Source organism: Caloenas nicobarica, chromosome 12 (assembly GCF_036013445.1).
Source record: "Caloenas nicobarica isolate bCalNic1 chromosome 12, bCalNic1.hap1, whole genome shotgun sequence".
In the NCBI taxonomy this organism is placed as follows: Eukaryota; Metazoa; Chordata; class Aves; order Columbiformes; family Columbidae; genus Caloenas; species Caloenas nicobarica.
Genome location: NC_088256.1, coordinates 13544703 through 13559882, shown reverse-complemented (window position 1 = coordinate 13559882; position 15180 = coordinate 13544703). Strand labels below are relative to the sequence as shown.

At 40.9% G+C, this 15180-nt stretch overlaps 1 protein-coding gene across 6 annotated transcripts in view; it reads left to right on the top strand.

The window, feature by feature from the left end:
• TAF1 (TATA-box binding protein associated factor 1) overlaps positions 1-14847 on the top strand; it is a 33305-nt gene extending 18458 nt beyond the window's left edge. For 4 of the 6 annotated variants that reach the window (XM_065643379.1, XM_065643377.1, XM_065643376.1 and 1 more), the window contains 17 exons: positions 90-297; positions 542-707; positions 876-1087; positions 1324-1432; positions 1651-1749; positions 2481-2658; positions 4241-4308; positions 4783-4905; positions 6046-6138; positions 6214-6298; positions 6820-6887; positions 6969-7085; positions 10360-10485; positions 11803-11901; positions 12176-12326; positions 13111-13288; positions 14278-14847. In XM_065643379.1, the coding sequence (XP_065499451.1) occupies positions 90-297; positions 542-707; positions 876-1087; positions 1324-1432; positions 1651-1749; positions 2481-2658; positions 4241-4308; positions 4783-4905; positions 6046-6138; positions 6214-6298; positions 6820-6887; positions 6969-7085; positions 10360-10485; positions 11803-11901; positions 12176-12326; positions 13111-13288; positions 14278-14494 (2297 nt within the window). In that variant the 3' untranslated portion in view covers positions 14495-14847. The remainder of the gene's footprint in view (positions 1-89; positions 298-541; positions 708-875; positions 1088-1323; positions 1433-1650; positions 1750-2480; positions 2659-4240; positions 4309-4782; positions 4906-6045; positions 6139-6213; positions 6299-6819; positions 6888-6968; positions 7086-10359; positions 10486-11802; positions 11902-12175; positions 12327-13110; positions 13289-14277) is intronic. The other 2 variants (XM_065643380.1, XM_065643378.1) reach the window with 1 other exon arrangement.
• The last annotated feature ends 333 nt before the right edge of the window (positions 14848-15180 follow it).

Genomic DNA, 15180 nt, shown 5'->3' with positions numbered 1-15180 from the left:
TTTTTAAGCCAAAACTATCTGGTGTATTTAAACAATGATGTTTCTACAGTGTGAAAGAAATTAAATAAAACACTCTGTTGTTGCATCAGCTTCAGGAGCCTCAGCAAACTCTCACAAAGATGATGACACTGCCTCTGTAACCAGCCTTAATTCCTCTGCCACTGGCCGCCGCCTCAAAATCTATCGCACATTTAGAGATGAGGATGGGAAAGAATATGTGAGGTGTGAGACAGTTCGGAAGCCCGCTGTTATTGATGCCTACTGCCGAATACGTACTACCAAGGATGAAGAGTTCATGTAAGGCCTATATGATTTTTTTTTTCGAACTTTGTCTGTAGACTATTTCATTCTATTGGCAGTATGAAGAAACGTAGAATTGAGGGTAGAAGCCCAGCACTGTAATTGTGTGGAGAGAGAGATTTAATGGCTGTCCATTTGGAGAGTATTATGAATATTGTGCAGTGATTGACCTGGCAGAAGAGTACCTGGTAAACTATCAATTTAGATGAAAAACTAGTGGTTTTTGGTTTTTTTCCTCCAGACGAAAGTTTGCTTTATTTGACGAACAGCACCGTGAGGAAATGCGGAAGGAGCGGCGCAGGATCCAGGAACAATTACGGAGGTTAAAAAGGAACCAAGAAAAAGAGAAACTCAAGGGCCCGCCAGAAAAGAAACCCAAGAAGATGAAAGAGCGTCCAGACTTGAAAGTAAGCATATCTGTATGTGAAGCACATTAACAGGTCTTGGGTATTGCAGAAGTTTTCTGTTCTAGTGATGTACGAAAGGTCTGACAAGGGGATTTTAATGATGCTTTGCCTCTAAACTGGGAGTCTATGTATGAATTCTGATCTGTCATCTTTCTTATATTTTTGCAGCTAAAATGTGGAGCATGTGGTGCAATTGGCCATATGAGGACTAATAAGTTCTGCCCTCTTTACTACCAAACAAATGCCCCACCTTCTAATCCTGTTGCAATGACAGAGGAGCAGGAGGAAGAGCTGGAGAAAACAGTCATTCACAATGATAATGAAGAACTCATCAAAGTGGAAGGAACAAAAATTGTCCTGGGAAAACAACTGATTGAGAGGTAAGGGAAGAAGCAAAGATACTGATGGGTAGTAAGAAAAAAAAATAGAGTTTAGTGCAGAATACTGATACGTATATTAATCACAGCAATACAGTGACAGGGCTTTACACAGACTATTACTACAGTATTTCGTTTGTGTATTTGGTATGATGGGGCCAGAGCCAATACTGAGGGACAAATGGTCTTGATTCACAAGGAGGCTGGAGAACATATTACGCTTTTTTGTTTTTACCTAGCGCGGATGAGGTTCGCAGGAAATCACTGGTCCTGAAGTTTCCTAAACAGCAGCTTCCTCCAAAGAAGAAGCGGCGAGTAGGGACAACCGTTCACTGCGATTATCTGAATGTGAGTGAAAGTGTTACTGAGCTGATTGCAGCTTCTCTATTTCTGTTTGTACCTGCTGGCCAGTTACATTACTACTCTTGGGCTTCCTCTACATCCAGCACAGTTACCTGCCCAGTAAATTGATAATTAAATGAATAAGCTAAATTGCCTAGGATTTCTGTGGATAAATATTTTGTATCTTGGAACAGCCTTAATTTTTCTTCCTCTGATTTCTTTAGCGTCCTCATAAATCTATCCACCGACGGCGAACAGATCCCATGGTGACGCTGTCATCCATCTTGGAGGGCATCATCAATGACATAAGGGATCTTCCTAATGTAAGTTTAAGCTATGAGACCAAAAGCCTGTCTCTTGAGCAATATGGTTGAAGTAGGTTATGTGTTGTAGATGCCAAAATTAGGCTAGGCTTTTCTCAGAGCAGTGGTGTGCCACTCCTTTCTCCCCTGCCCTGCACACAGTTTGTGTGCATTATTTCATAAATTACCTCAGCTCAGAATCTTTTTGAGATTAAAACATCCATATCAGAAAAAAAGGTCAAATAGTTCTGTATGGATACATATTCAAAGCCTGGGGTGTGATTTTGTGTGTCCCCCCTCCCGTCCCCCCCCCACCCCACCAAAACCAGAAAAATATGTATAACTCTTGATGTAGTAACGTGGAATACTTTTATATAAGTGGCACTGGAGAAAATTGTGTGCTTCACCGCTTCTGACCAGATTTTACCAGAAGCTTGCAAAATCAAAGGATTAAATGGAAGATTTGAGTTGAAATGAGAAGTTAAAGTTGTTTCTTGACTTTTAGCTGCTTAACAAAAAATACCATTTGAGAATTCTTTGTGAGATTTTACTTCTTATAATGGTATTAAAGAACATTTTGTAGAGGAAAGTGATAGCTACCATGGGGCTTAGCATATTTTCCCTGATGCAGTTAAGGAACTAATTGTGTAAAGGTTTCATATGTTAGTGCCTATTCAACTGTGGAGGTTAAACTGAGACTACCTGTGCTAGTAATGTGTTAATAAGCATGCATTTTTTTCTTTTATCCTCAGACTTACCCCTTTCATACACCTGTAAATCCAAAAGTTGTCAAAGATTATTATAAGATCATTACTCGGCCCATGGATTTACAGACCCTGCGTGAAAATGTTCGTAAGCGGCAGTACCCATCCCGAGAAGAGTTCAGGGAACATCTGGAACTAATTGTTAAGAACAGCGCGACGTACAATGGTAGGCTATTGACAATGCAGGGAAACTGCGTTTCTGCTAATACGCTGTACATGCATGAGGCGTGGATCTTTTAGAAATAACGAAAGCAACAGAAAAGCAGAATAAATTCACTGTCAGATGGCAACAGTAAACAGGTTTTTCCAGATATACCTGGAAGACTGTATTAAGGTTAATGAGCTTAATCATAAATAAGAAAGAAGTGGACCGTAGCATTTGACAATAACTGTGATGTAGGAACTGCAGTTCAACTATGGACCTCTCGATGACTGAAGACACTGGTGCCTGTATTAAATCAGATGGCACTGAAGCAAAGTCCTGCATATCGCCTTCATACAGAGTGAAGCTAAGCAAAACTTTATTTTCAGCAGGCTACAGTATGAGTGTCCTTCCGTTTTGCTTTCAGACATGGATCCATGGGGAGATACTTGTGAGCTTATTTTCTCAATATTATGCTCTAGTTAATTAATCTTTCAATACAAATAGAAGTAGTTCACACTTCTTGAAGCATTGCCTTGGAGCATGCAGCATTCTATAGAGTTTACCGTAATGATTTTGCATATTTTTGTTTCTTAGTTGCAATAATTTTTGCCCCATTTGGAAAAGTCAGAAAGCTAGTTAAAAACCAAAAAAGAGTAGATTCTGCAGCAGAGCATGTATCTGCTGGGGAAAAGTGCTGATTTGTTGAGCAACTATAGGTCAGCTGTATTGTGACTGCTGATAGAAAGGTCTTTGTCCAAAAAGTATCCATTTGATGGATTACAAAAACCTCCCAGCTGCATTCAATCTCTCTGGGCTGTGCAGCATTCAGGGGGACACTGACAGCACTGGTTTTGTGCCTTTACTGCTTCCTTTACTATTTTGACAGCTAAGTCCCTGTTTTATCCTAATAAATGAGATTTTGTTCATAGTTCTGTTGCAAATACTTGTTTCCATGTCTGAGGAATTGTGAAATTATTTAAAGCTGTGGTTTTCTGAATATTCCTTCAATGTCCATCTTGCCTGCCTTAGCTGTTCTGCTTCACTGACTGGATTTAGTGGAGGAAACAGAAATATCATGACTTATACTCTGGAAGTTTGGCAAAGATGGAGGGCTTAGACACCAATGTTCCCCAGGCACAGCTGCTTTCCCATAGGGCAAGGCTGTCAAACTCATTTTCACCGGGGGCCACATCAGCCTCCTGGTTGCCTTCAAAGGGCCGAATGTAATTTTAGGACTGTATAAATGTAGGAGTAGTTACATTCATACAGTCCTAAAATTACATTCGGCCCTTTGAAGGCAACCGGGAAGCTGATGTGGCCCCTGGTGAAAATGAGTTTGACACCCCTGTGATAGGGTTTCCAAACCTTAACAGAATGTATAGCAGAAGTGTGAATATTTGCTGCAAATAAGCTTTTCTTATATAAAATCTATACTAAACTTTAGTAATTCTATGTATTGAGAGTATACTTGAGGATATACTCCCAACTGTGCTAGAAATATAATCAGTGATGCTTTAGGAGTAAAGATTAATTAATATTGTGACATAATTGGCCTTTTTTACTCAGGCTGGAGTATCTCACTGTACTTTCTGTGTATTTGCAGGGCCAAAGCACTCACTGACACAGATATCTCAGTCCATGCTGGACCTGTGTGATGAAAAGCTGAAAGAGGCAAGTCTTGTGAATGAGTTGTGATCAGAGCAGAGAGGGCGGGATGGCCGGGGTGGTTGTGGAGTTTGCAGATAGAAGATGCGAGGAGGTCAAACACAGGGCTTTACGGAGATTAGAAGAATAAGAGAACTCCTCCCCCCACCCTGCAGTGTATTTGAACTTTTATAATTATAAACAGCTCACGTAGGAGTTTTTCTCAAAAAACAGATGCTTGTTTGTTACTCTGATTACTTTATCTTGTATGTACGTGTCCTGGTTTTGGCTAAAACAGGACCAGTTCTCTTTTAGTAATTTTTCCTTTCAGTTAAGTTTCTTCTAAGTAACTGCATTTTCTTATATCTAGACTATTATCTCCTCTTATTTACCAAGTGTCTTCATAAAAAGCTGAATGAGGGTCTCTTTGGGACAGATTATCCTGATACTAACAGTTACTAATCTAGGGTCAGCCACTGAAGTTCCTTACTTTTATTGCAGAAAGAAGATAAACTGGCTCGATTAGAAAAAGCAATTAATCCCCTCCTGGATGATGATGATCAAGTGGCCTTTTCCTTCATTTTGGATAACATTGTCACTCAAAAGATGATGGCAGTTCCAGATGTATGTAGTTTGAGTAGAGTGTGTGTGATGTGCAGATTATAGTCCCATGGCTGTATAGTTACACTGTGGTGGTTAGTGCACCGCAAAAAGCAAACAAACACACACCCCAAAAACCAAACCAAACAACCAAAAGTGCTCTGTCAGGGAGCTAGCCTGTGATTTTCTGACTGGCACAGACATACCTGTACTCACCCCCTTCACTGGAGCAAAGGTCCAGAAGTGAAGGTTGGGTTCCAGGTTTTCTTCCTGCTGCTCTCACTCCTGGATAGTGCCTGTGTCAGCCTCCCATGAGTACTAAGTCACTGATTTTCATTAAGCATGGTCATTGTAAAACGTACTCTTCTCCTGCTGATTAAGCACTTGCTTTGGTAGATCTCGAAGCACTCTGCAAAGCTGCAGTTTTCAGGTGCAAATGAAACACAAGCTGATTTCTAATTTATCAGGTTTACCCAAGTCTTGTACTAGTTCATTAGTATTAAAACCAAACAAACTCCAAACAAAAAACCCCTCCAGCCTTAGGCTTACCAAATAAAACAGCACAGATAAAGACTTCAGTGTTACTCATCTATGTGTTTTGTGTCTGAATGGAGGAAGGAACAAGAGTGGTTAGACTTGAATGAGAGAGGGCTTAATGCCTGCCCTTTTTAAAACTTCGTTGGTTCCATTCTCTATTCAGATACCTGTTCTGATATCTGAGGTTTAGAAGCAGATTTTAGAGTTTTTCTATGCCATCACAACATGATGAACTGTTAAACTGGTACGTGTAGACCCTGTTGAGAGATCAGACATAGGTTTATGTTCTTTGTTTATTGTACAAGCAATGAGTGTTCTTGCTGGACACTGCAGTCGTGTTGTGGAGGAAACAGTGATATTAAATAGAAAAGTCATTACTATTTCATATTACATGTTTCTACTGTCAAATGGGTATCGGCAGGCCCAGTTAAAAATCCAACTGGTAGATCTTTCTTCTGCATCCCTCCTGAAGCTAAATGATTGGAATCAAGATGCCTTGGGATAAATACTTTCCATACATTTTGGGTGTTAATCAGTTCTGGAGACTTGCTTTATGAAATTTGTACCTCAAACTGTTAAAAATTGTGCACAGAAGCTTTCTAAACTTGTCCGTTTTCTTTCCTTTAGTCTTGGCCATTTCATCATCCAGTTAACAAAAAGTTTGTTCCTGATTATTATAAGGTGATTGCTAATCCAATGGATCTGGAGACTATCCGCAAGGTGTGTAGCTTGTACTGAGAAGCCACTTGAGACATGTTTAGACTTGATTACTTACTGGGTGACAATCTCTTCCAGAATATCTCCAAACACAAGTACCAGAACAGAGAGACTTTCCTGGATGATGTTAACCTCATCCTTGCCAACAGCATAAAGTACAATGGTAGGTGGTGAAAATAAGGCTTCAGCTGCCTTCTGTACTTAAATGAATACATCTGGGCCCCTGTTCTGTAGTGCTGTCAAAGCCTGAAGCTGTGAATCCTGAGCTTGATTGTTGCTTTCCTTTCCTGCTGAGAAAAGAGATGTTTAAACAGTGACATTTTCACTGTCACGTGGTGCTTTATTTATTACCTTGTGCTGAATGGGGCAGTTACATTTGGGGAAGATTTTCTACTTGTTCGCTGCACATCTCTGCTTCAGTGATTTTAGGGAATTTCCTTGAGATTGACAGGGTACAACCTTCCCGTCTCCTAAATCATATCTTTAATGCTAGAACAAACTGGTTGCTCTTTATTAGCTGAATATGAACCCTACTTTTTATTTCTTCCTATTAATAGATCAGAAGGTGTTGGGATTTAGGGACCTGTGTCATGCAAGCTGTGTAATGAAAACCAGTGTTTCTGCCTCAGCAGCTGGAACTGAGCAAATGTCAGAATGCATAAAGAGATTTGTTTCTCACTACAGGGCCAGACAGTCAGTATACAAAAACAGCCCAGGAGATTGTAAACATCTGTTATCAAACTTTAGCTGAGGTATGTGGACAACTCTAGTGTAATATTTTTGCATGTTTGAATTTTCTGTTCTGCAACCTTAGCAAGTTTCTTTGTTCTTAGTATGATGAGCACCTGACTCAACTTGAGAGAGACATCTCTACTGCTAAGGAAGCAGCACTAGAGGAGGCAGATCTGGAAAGTCTTGATCCTATGACCCCTGGTCCCTACACTCCACAGGCAAGTGACCAAGAAAAGTTTTTGCTTTCTTCTAGTTTCAATCTCCTGGATGTTCTTCATCTGTCTGCAGTTTGTCTTTTAGTAGAGTATCTTGTTGGATGGTGTGCTCACAGCTATTTTTTAAGGATTAAGATGAGCAGCAGTTATGATGCTTCAGGGAGTGAGCTACCTAGACAAAGAAGGTAATTTCCCAAGCAACATGCAAAACTGGTCTCAAGATGGGCTGTATACAGGCAGGTACAACTGAATGTTGGCTGGAAATTCAAAGACTGCACAATTGGCAACTAGGACCACGCAGCTGCTCACTCAATACCCCCACCCCACAAGTGGGATGACGGAGAGAATCAAAAGGGGAAAAAAGCCTTGTGGGTTTACGTAATAACAGTTTTAATAGGACAGCGAAGGAAAATAATAATATTAATAGAATATACAAAACAAGTGATGCACATTGCAATTGCTCACGACTCATGACACCCATAGCCCATCAGTTCCCAAACAGCGATATTTGCCCCCCTTGGGCCAACTCCAGTTTTGAGCATGATGTCATATGGTCAGGAACAGCCCTTCGGCCAGTTTGGGACAGCTGTCCTGGCTGTGCTCCCTCCCAGCATCTCGTGCACCTGGCAGAGCACAGGAGGCTGAAAAAGTCCTTGACTACCCTGCAACAACCCCATCAGTGTGTTATTAACATTCTCCTCATACTAAATCCAAAACACAGCACTACACCAGCTGGTAGAAAGAAAACTAACTCGATCCCAGCTGAAACCAAGACACACGTGTAGCAGTTAGAAATCCCCAGAAGGCAAGCCGTGAAAGGGTAAGGAGCACACGAGGAGAAAACATTGATACTGTGGTGCTGAGAAGCCAGAGAGCTGTTTGGTGGGGCAGTGTTGAAGAGGCTTATTGCTATGAGCAAAGAAACTGCCTAATATGGTCAGCGAAGTACAGCTCCTCTGCATTCTTTGGTGGGATTCTTTATATTTATTTATTTTGATTCTAATAGAAATACATTTTTTAATTCGTCATTATTATTTTAATAGCAACAATTGGGTATGTCAGTTATTTTGTATGTATTATAGACCAAGTTGGAAGCATAATTGTGACTGGAGATTGTATGACAGACTGCTTTGTCAGTGTTTACAGTTTGGCAAAGTTTTATAAGCCATTTAGGCTTTTTTTTTTTTTTTTTTTAATGCCGCTTCTTGCCTCAGGCTGTTTGGTTGTTTTTAAAAACATCAGTAAAAAATTTTCACCAGGAATGACAAGTTCATTCCTGAAAAAGAAAATTGCCTTTGGAATTTGCCTGATAACTTAGGTAATGGTCCAGGCAATGTCATCCTGGTGTCTGAGATGTGCCTTTTGTATATTTGGAAAACTGTTGAAGTTCATAAGCCTCGGAAAAGATCTTTGCTAATAACTGAATGATTGAAATTCAAATGTTGTATGCCCAATGTAGAATGGCAGAGCAAAGCTTTCTTTGCAGTTTTTCATCCCGATTGTAGACCAATAACTTTTCTGTTCTGTGCAAGTCTGGTGTGATTACATCTGGAAAGCTGCATTTAGTTTTAGCAGAGTCAGAGCAGAAAAGAGGGGCTTGAAGTCCAAGGAACAATTTAGCATCTTATAAAGATTATTTTTAAGAGAAAAATGAGTTTAAATTATTTTTAGGCAATAGGTATACCAGGATTATATGGCTGGAGCAAACAATTTTGGGGCAATATCTAACACACAACACACTCCATCCATCTCTCCCCACCAAAAAAAAAAAAAAAAAAAAAAAAAAGGAAGCTAGAAAGAACTTGCTGGAAGTGATGATTGAATTCAATGGGTTGGGAATACTGAAACTGAGTTTCGTAGAAAAAGACCTTCCTGGCAATGGGAAGTGTCGGGCTGCAAGGGAGTCTTTGGAGATCAGTGGTTGAAACTATTGACACATTTCAAGGATGATCCCAGTACCTCAGAGAATGAGGGACAAAAATACCGTTCTTCTCTGTATCTGATGGTTTCTTTCCCAAGAGCAGTATTACCTGTTCAGATTTTTTCCACGTTGATCAGGAGAGAGGAGAAGAGGCCTGAGCAGGGAACTGCCTGTGATTTGTCTGCTCCTTCTCTGTGGTTGCTAAAGCAGAGAGCTCTGGAGCTTCTTCCTCCAACTTGCCATCTAAAGGCTGCCCTTTCCCTTCTTGGCTGGAGGTAACGCTCCCAGAGCTGTCACAGATGGCAGGCCTGGTGATGGTTGCTTGGCTTTAGTTCCCTTTATTTCAAATGCAGTTGTGATGACTAATGTTTATCTCCCCATATGCGTCTTCAGGAGTTGGACTCCAGGATAAGAAGCAAATGCAGCAAGTAGAGCTGTCTGGTTTACATGTCTGCTTAAATTCTTAGGAAGCCTGTTTTGCTTAAACAGTATTGCTGCTGCTCTTAACACTTTCAGGATTGTAATAATATATAAGCTGTGTATTATAAGGGCATTTTGTCAAAATCCTAACCTGTAGTTCCTCATTAACTCTTCAGAGGTCAACTGGCATGCAAGCTACAGATTGGCTTTTAGAACACGTGATCCAAACCCCGCTTTTTTTTTTTTGCTTTTGTCAGCTTTAGAGACTCTTGAGACAGTGATTTACATAGAATTGATTGTAAGTTGAAGCTTTGCTATGGTGTTTCATATGTGATAGACTTTTTCCAGTTCTAATAGCAGCATTTGTGGTTGCAACACCATTTCCATTTTGTAGGAATGGAAATGAAAAGGGCCCTGATGAGTCAAACCAAAGATTGATGTAATCAAATATTCTGTCTCTGGCAGGGTCCAGAAGTAAGTGGATGCAAACATGCGGTGATCCTTCTTTCACCGAAGCCTCTCTGCTCCTGGCAGTTGGCTGTTCAGGCACCGTAAACTGGTGTTGCATCTAGACTGTTGTATTCATGAGCTGCAGAGAGGCCTGTTCTCTATAAATCTGTCTAATCCTTTTGGAGTCCCTTTACGATTTTGGCCTCTGTAGGATTGCACTGCGTGGAAGTACTGACTTCTGTTTTAAAATCTGCTGTTTGGCAATCTTCAAACCTGAGGTTGTGAGCTATTGCATTTTACCATGTTTGTTCTTTAAAGAATAAATAGCTTGTTTTGATTAAGCGGTCTTCAATAATATAAACACCATGCCAAAAAAATGCTTTTTGCATTTAGTCCTGAAGTCCCAGTCTTGCCTCTCAAGATACTGTTCTAGTCTCAGTTCAGTGCCTGAGAATGTTATGTCTCCTATTTCCACATATACTTTAGCCACCTGATTTCTATGACACCAACACTTCCCTCAGTATGTCACATGATGCTTCAGTCTATCAAGATGAGAGCAATTTGTCTGCTATGGACACTCCCATCACTACCCCAGAGAAGCGAGGAACTCAGGTCAGAATCCAACCTGGTATTCTATGATTCTGTGATTTTTTTCATGTGGTTGGAGAGTTGGGTTGTGTAAGGAAATTACTGAAAAGAGGCAATTACTTTGTAGGAAACAGGTGACAAAGATCAGCAGGTTTCCCAAGCAGAGGAGGGAATCCATTTTGAAAGTTATGGAATTTCCTTCATTTTGACTGCTCTGAGGGAAAAGGAAAAATTTAAACAGCACTGGGAATTGAGACACTGCAAAACAAAGAACAGAGAATCAAAAGCTGCAGAAGAATCTGCCTAAGGCCAGATATTTGTTTGCTTCACTACTTCTGGGAGTAGAAACCTGGTGACTCATGCTACAAAGGGCTAATATGCAATCTCCTGTTGATTCTGAATAGCGAAATGGTGAACTATATTCTACAGATTTGGAAGATGATAACGAGATTATTATGGTTGCATCCAGTTATGAATAGAAGCTGTACAAACACCTAGGAAGAGATGGTTGTGACTGTAGATACTTCACAGTTGTAAAGGAAAAAAAAAGCAGACAGGTTAAAGGTATTCAGTCATTATAAATTACTTGTTACAGTAACCAGAGAACATTTTTTTATTAGTCTTTATTCTGTATTAAACAAAAAAGACTTGTTGGAGGAGAAGGAATAGCAGAAGGAGATTCAGTAATATAACCATTAAAATAAAATAAAAAATGAGAAGAGCCACAAGACCGAAGGTGGTACCAGAGAGACTAGTGAGAGCTATTCTGAACAATCCAGACAAACAGATTGAATATGAATGTTTCCATCTAGTATTGTGGCTGTCTGTAGCTTTGAGAATGCCTTCTAGATTTTGAAGTCTTCAAGCTTTCTATAGACTTTCAATTTATAGTCTTTGGGACAGAATCTGCATGTCCTCTCTACCTTGGATTCATGGTGACTGAGGGAAGAACAGGGGAGAGAAGGGGAGGAGAAGATTTGTTGGAAACTGCCATGTGCTTTTAAAATATTTTGTGAAAATAAGCATTTCTTAAGATCTAGTGGTATTTTCCAGAAATAGCTAGGTAAACAAAGAACTCTGGTGCTGTAAGGCTGGAGATTCCCTTCTCAGGGATGAGCACATCAGGATAAAAGTGTGTAGAAACTGCGTGCTCTCCAATCTTAGAATAAAGAGAGAGGATCCTTGCTCTGAAAGTGATATACGTATACTTTTCTTTTCGTCTCCCCCCTCCTGCCCCGTACACCCACACCCATCAATGTGGTCCAGATGTCAGTCATACCCTTTGGTTCCTGTCCAGTAGTGCCTTCCTCAACGGTATCGCTGTTTGTGTTCCCCATTCAGATGCGCCAGGGTCGAGGTAGGCTGGGTGAGGAAGACTCTGACGTAGATATTGAAGGGTTTGATGACGATGATGATGGGAAACCTAAGACTCCAGCCCCAGTGAGTATATTTACAGAAATCCCAGCCACAGGCTACGCGTTGACTTGCATAATTGTGGTAGAAGTCTCCATAGCGTAAGGGTTGTCTGCCACCCTGAAAGATCGCAGTATTCATAGCAATAGTGAGACTCTTGAATGTAGTTTTGAAACGTTAGCATTATGAAATGAGTAAATACTTCAGAATGAACAGTGGGATAAATAATAGGTGTGTGCTGGAAATGGCAGCAGTAGTTTATGTTGTTTGATCTTCACTATTCCTGTTCTGTACGAGCTAGGAAGTTGAAGATGCAGATGGTGACCTTGCTGATGAAGAAGAAGGATCAGCCCAGCAGCCCCAGGCCAGTGTCCTCTATGAAGATTTGCTCATGTCGGATGGAGAGGATGATGATGATGGGAGTGATGAAGAGGGAGATAATCCTTTCTCATGTAGGTGTCCTTTTTTTTCTAAAAGGTTGAATAGCAACCGGTTGTTCACAAACCCAGCTAATCTTCTCATGCTTCCATCACAAAAACGTGCAGTAGAGAGCATAGAGCATAACTGGGATATGTAGGCCAGGTGGTCTAGTACTCAAAAAGGAAAAGAGACCAAAGGGCAAGGTGAGAAAATTGGATGAACATAAATGGAACTGAAAACAGAATGGAATAGGAATGCCGTAAGTATGGACACAAAAGAAAGCAGAGTTAAGGCAAGATCTGGTTGCTTTTATTTCATAAAGTGAAACTGCAAATGGTTCTGAAAAGGCTGGGACCACGATTTGGTGTGCAGAGCCAGCAATGGGCAGTTCAGTAAAGGCACAGTGTTTATTTTGATGTGAAACAGTGTGGCCAATGTTATCAAGAACTGGAAGAGGTGTCTGGAGGTTCTTCAGATTGTTTCCCTGTTTTACAAGAAAACTTGCTGTGCAGAAAAGCTTATAGTGGTATTTAGCGATGGCTTCTGAAAATCATTAGGGAGGAAGAAGGAGGAATTATTCAGAGTAGACAAGCAAATAAGGCCTTTTTTGGGTAATGGTGGTAATGAGATTGTTCTTGAATAACATCAGAATTCAGGAGCATCACCTCCTAGATAACCTTTTCTGCTGCCTTGTGGAGACACCACTTTGAAGACATTCCTTCCAGTCAATATTGTAGCTTTTAAACAAAGACAATGGGCAAGTCACTGACAGAACAAAACTGCTGATTTGTGACCAGATGTTGGTTCATTCCACAGCTATCCAACTGAGTGAGAGTGGCAGCGACTCCGATGTGGAGCCCAATGCAGTGAGACCTAAACAACCTCATGTTCTTCAAGAGAACACGCGAATGGGCATGGACAATGAAGAAAGCATGATGTCTTATGAAGGAGACGCTGGGGAAACCTCTCATGTTATGGAAGACAGTAATATCAGGTAATTAGAGCTGAGAATCTTGTTAAAATAATTATTCAAAACATAACCCCTTCTTTTAAAGATTTCTGAAATGTTTATCATATAAAGCTGAAGAATATATCTTTATTTTGTCACTGTGTTTAGTGTTGCAACCATAATTACCATAATTGCCATTTACTTCTTACCGACAGTAATTTGGCTTTGCTGTTAGATTTTCACTAACAAAAATGTTAGTTAAATGTTTTTAAAAGTTATTTCTTGTAAGTTAGATGATTTCCTCTACAAAGTGTTTTTTGAAGGCAGGACAAATAAAGGTTTTTGTAGGTTGTCTCAGAAACTACAAGATGCCTTTGAAGTTAAAGGATTATTTAGCTGGTTAACTTTGTGGGTTTTTTTTTCCTCTAAGAATAAGCATTTCCTTACTTGAAAGGAAACTGCTTAGTTGAAGTCCAAAAGAATAGAAATATACATATTCTGTATTTTGGAAGAGTTCCATTATCAGAAGGTGACAAGTACAGCAATATCAGCTTTATTTTTTGCATTCACTTGAGAGAATATTGACCTACTCTTCCTCTGTTCTTTTTCTGCTTATGGAATTCAGGCCCTTAATACTATTATTGATATTTGCCTAATAAATAATCGTACAGGTGCTGGGTCAGGCAAATGGTCGTTCCAGCACAGCGCCTTGACAAAGTCAACAGAAAACGCTGGAGGAGATGATAAGGGGCTGTCTGTGTTAAAGGTGACAGATGGAACGTGTTGGAGCGATCCGTTTTTCCTGCCCTGAGTATATCGGAGTGGGATGAGGAGGCTGGTAGACAATTGTTTCATCAGGAGAAATGGTTTTATTTTTAAAAGCTGGCCATTCACAGAATTAAAGTGCACAGTGGCTCTGAGTGTTCCACAAGGATTTCACACCAGGGACCTTTTACAGGAGTTAAATACAGAACCGTCAGTATCAGCGGCCGTTTTGAAACGATGGCACAGTAACAGCATCTCCTTTCTCCTAGTTACGGCAGCTACGAAGAACCAGACCCGAAATCCAACACGAGAGACACCAGCTTCAGCAGCATGGGAGGGTACGAGATCTCGGAGGAGGAGGAGGAGGAGGAGCAGCAGCGCTGTGGGCCCAGCGTCTTGAGCCAGGTCCATCTGTCCGAGGACGAGGAGGACAGCGAGGACTTCCATTCCATCGCAGGGGACAGCGACCTGGACTCGGATGAGTGAGCCGTGCTCACCCGGGGCGACTCCGCGCTCCCATTTCTCTTGTCCCACTTCGGCGTGGGGAACAGTGTTATGTGGACTGCGTTAACAAGATTTTTTTTTTAAATATATATAATATTTTATTGGTTATAAAACATGTCATGTGACTTCAGTAAATGGTGAAAAACAAGCTTTAAACAAGCATATCCTCCTGAACTTTTGGGTGGCCATAGCCTGTAGTAGTTCCAGAATCCACCTGAAGGTTTGTATGGTTTGTTCTGCAGCCTTTAAAGATGTGAAATAATTCCTCAGCAATACCAGCCTGTTGGGTACATGCAGATCTGTCAGGAAAAAAGGCTCAGAATAAAATACCTGCTGATGCTAAACAACTATGAAACAATTTCTATAAAGGGAAAGTTTTTCTCTGGGCCTACGGCAGGACCAGTGCTGCAAGTCTCACCCCAGACGGGTTTGGATAAGCACCTCCCTACAGCTGCCCTTTTTTTTAAATTTTTTTTTTTTTTTTTAAGTTGCCTCCAGTCCCAGAAATCAGAATTTGGCACTTTGAGGCCTCGGGAAGGCTCATTATTCACTGGAGACTGCTCCTTTTCAGTGACCCGGGGCTCTGGCGCTCGGTTTCCCGCTGCCCGCGGTCCCGCGTGCGGGGGAAGCCCCGCGGGGGCGGCTGCGCACGCGCAGTCCCGCCGCGT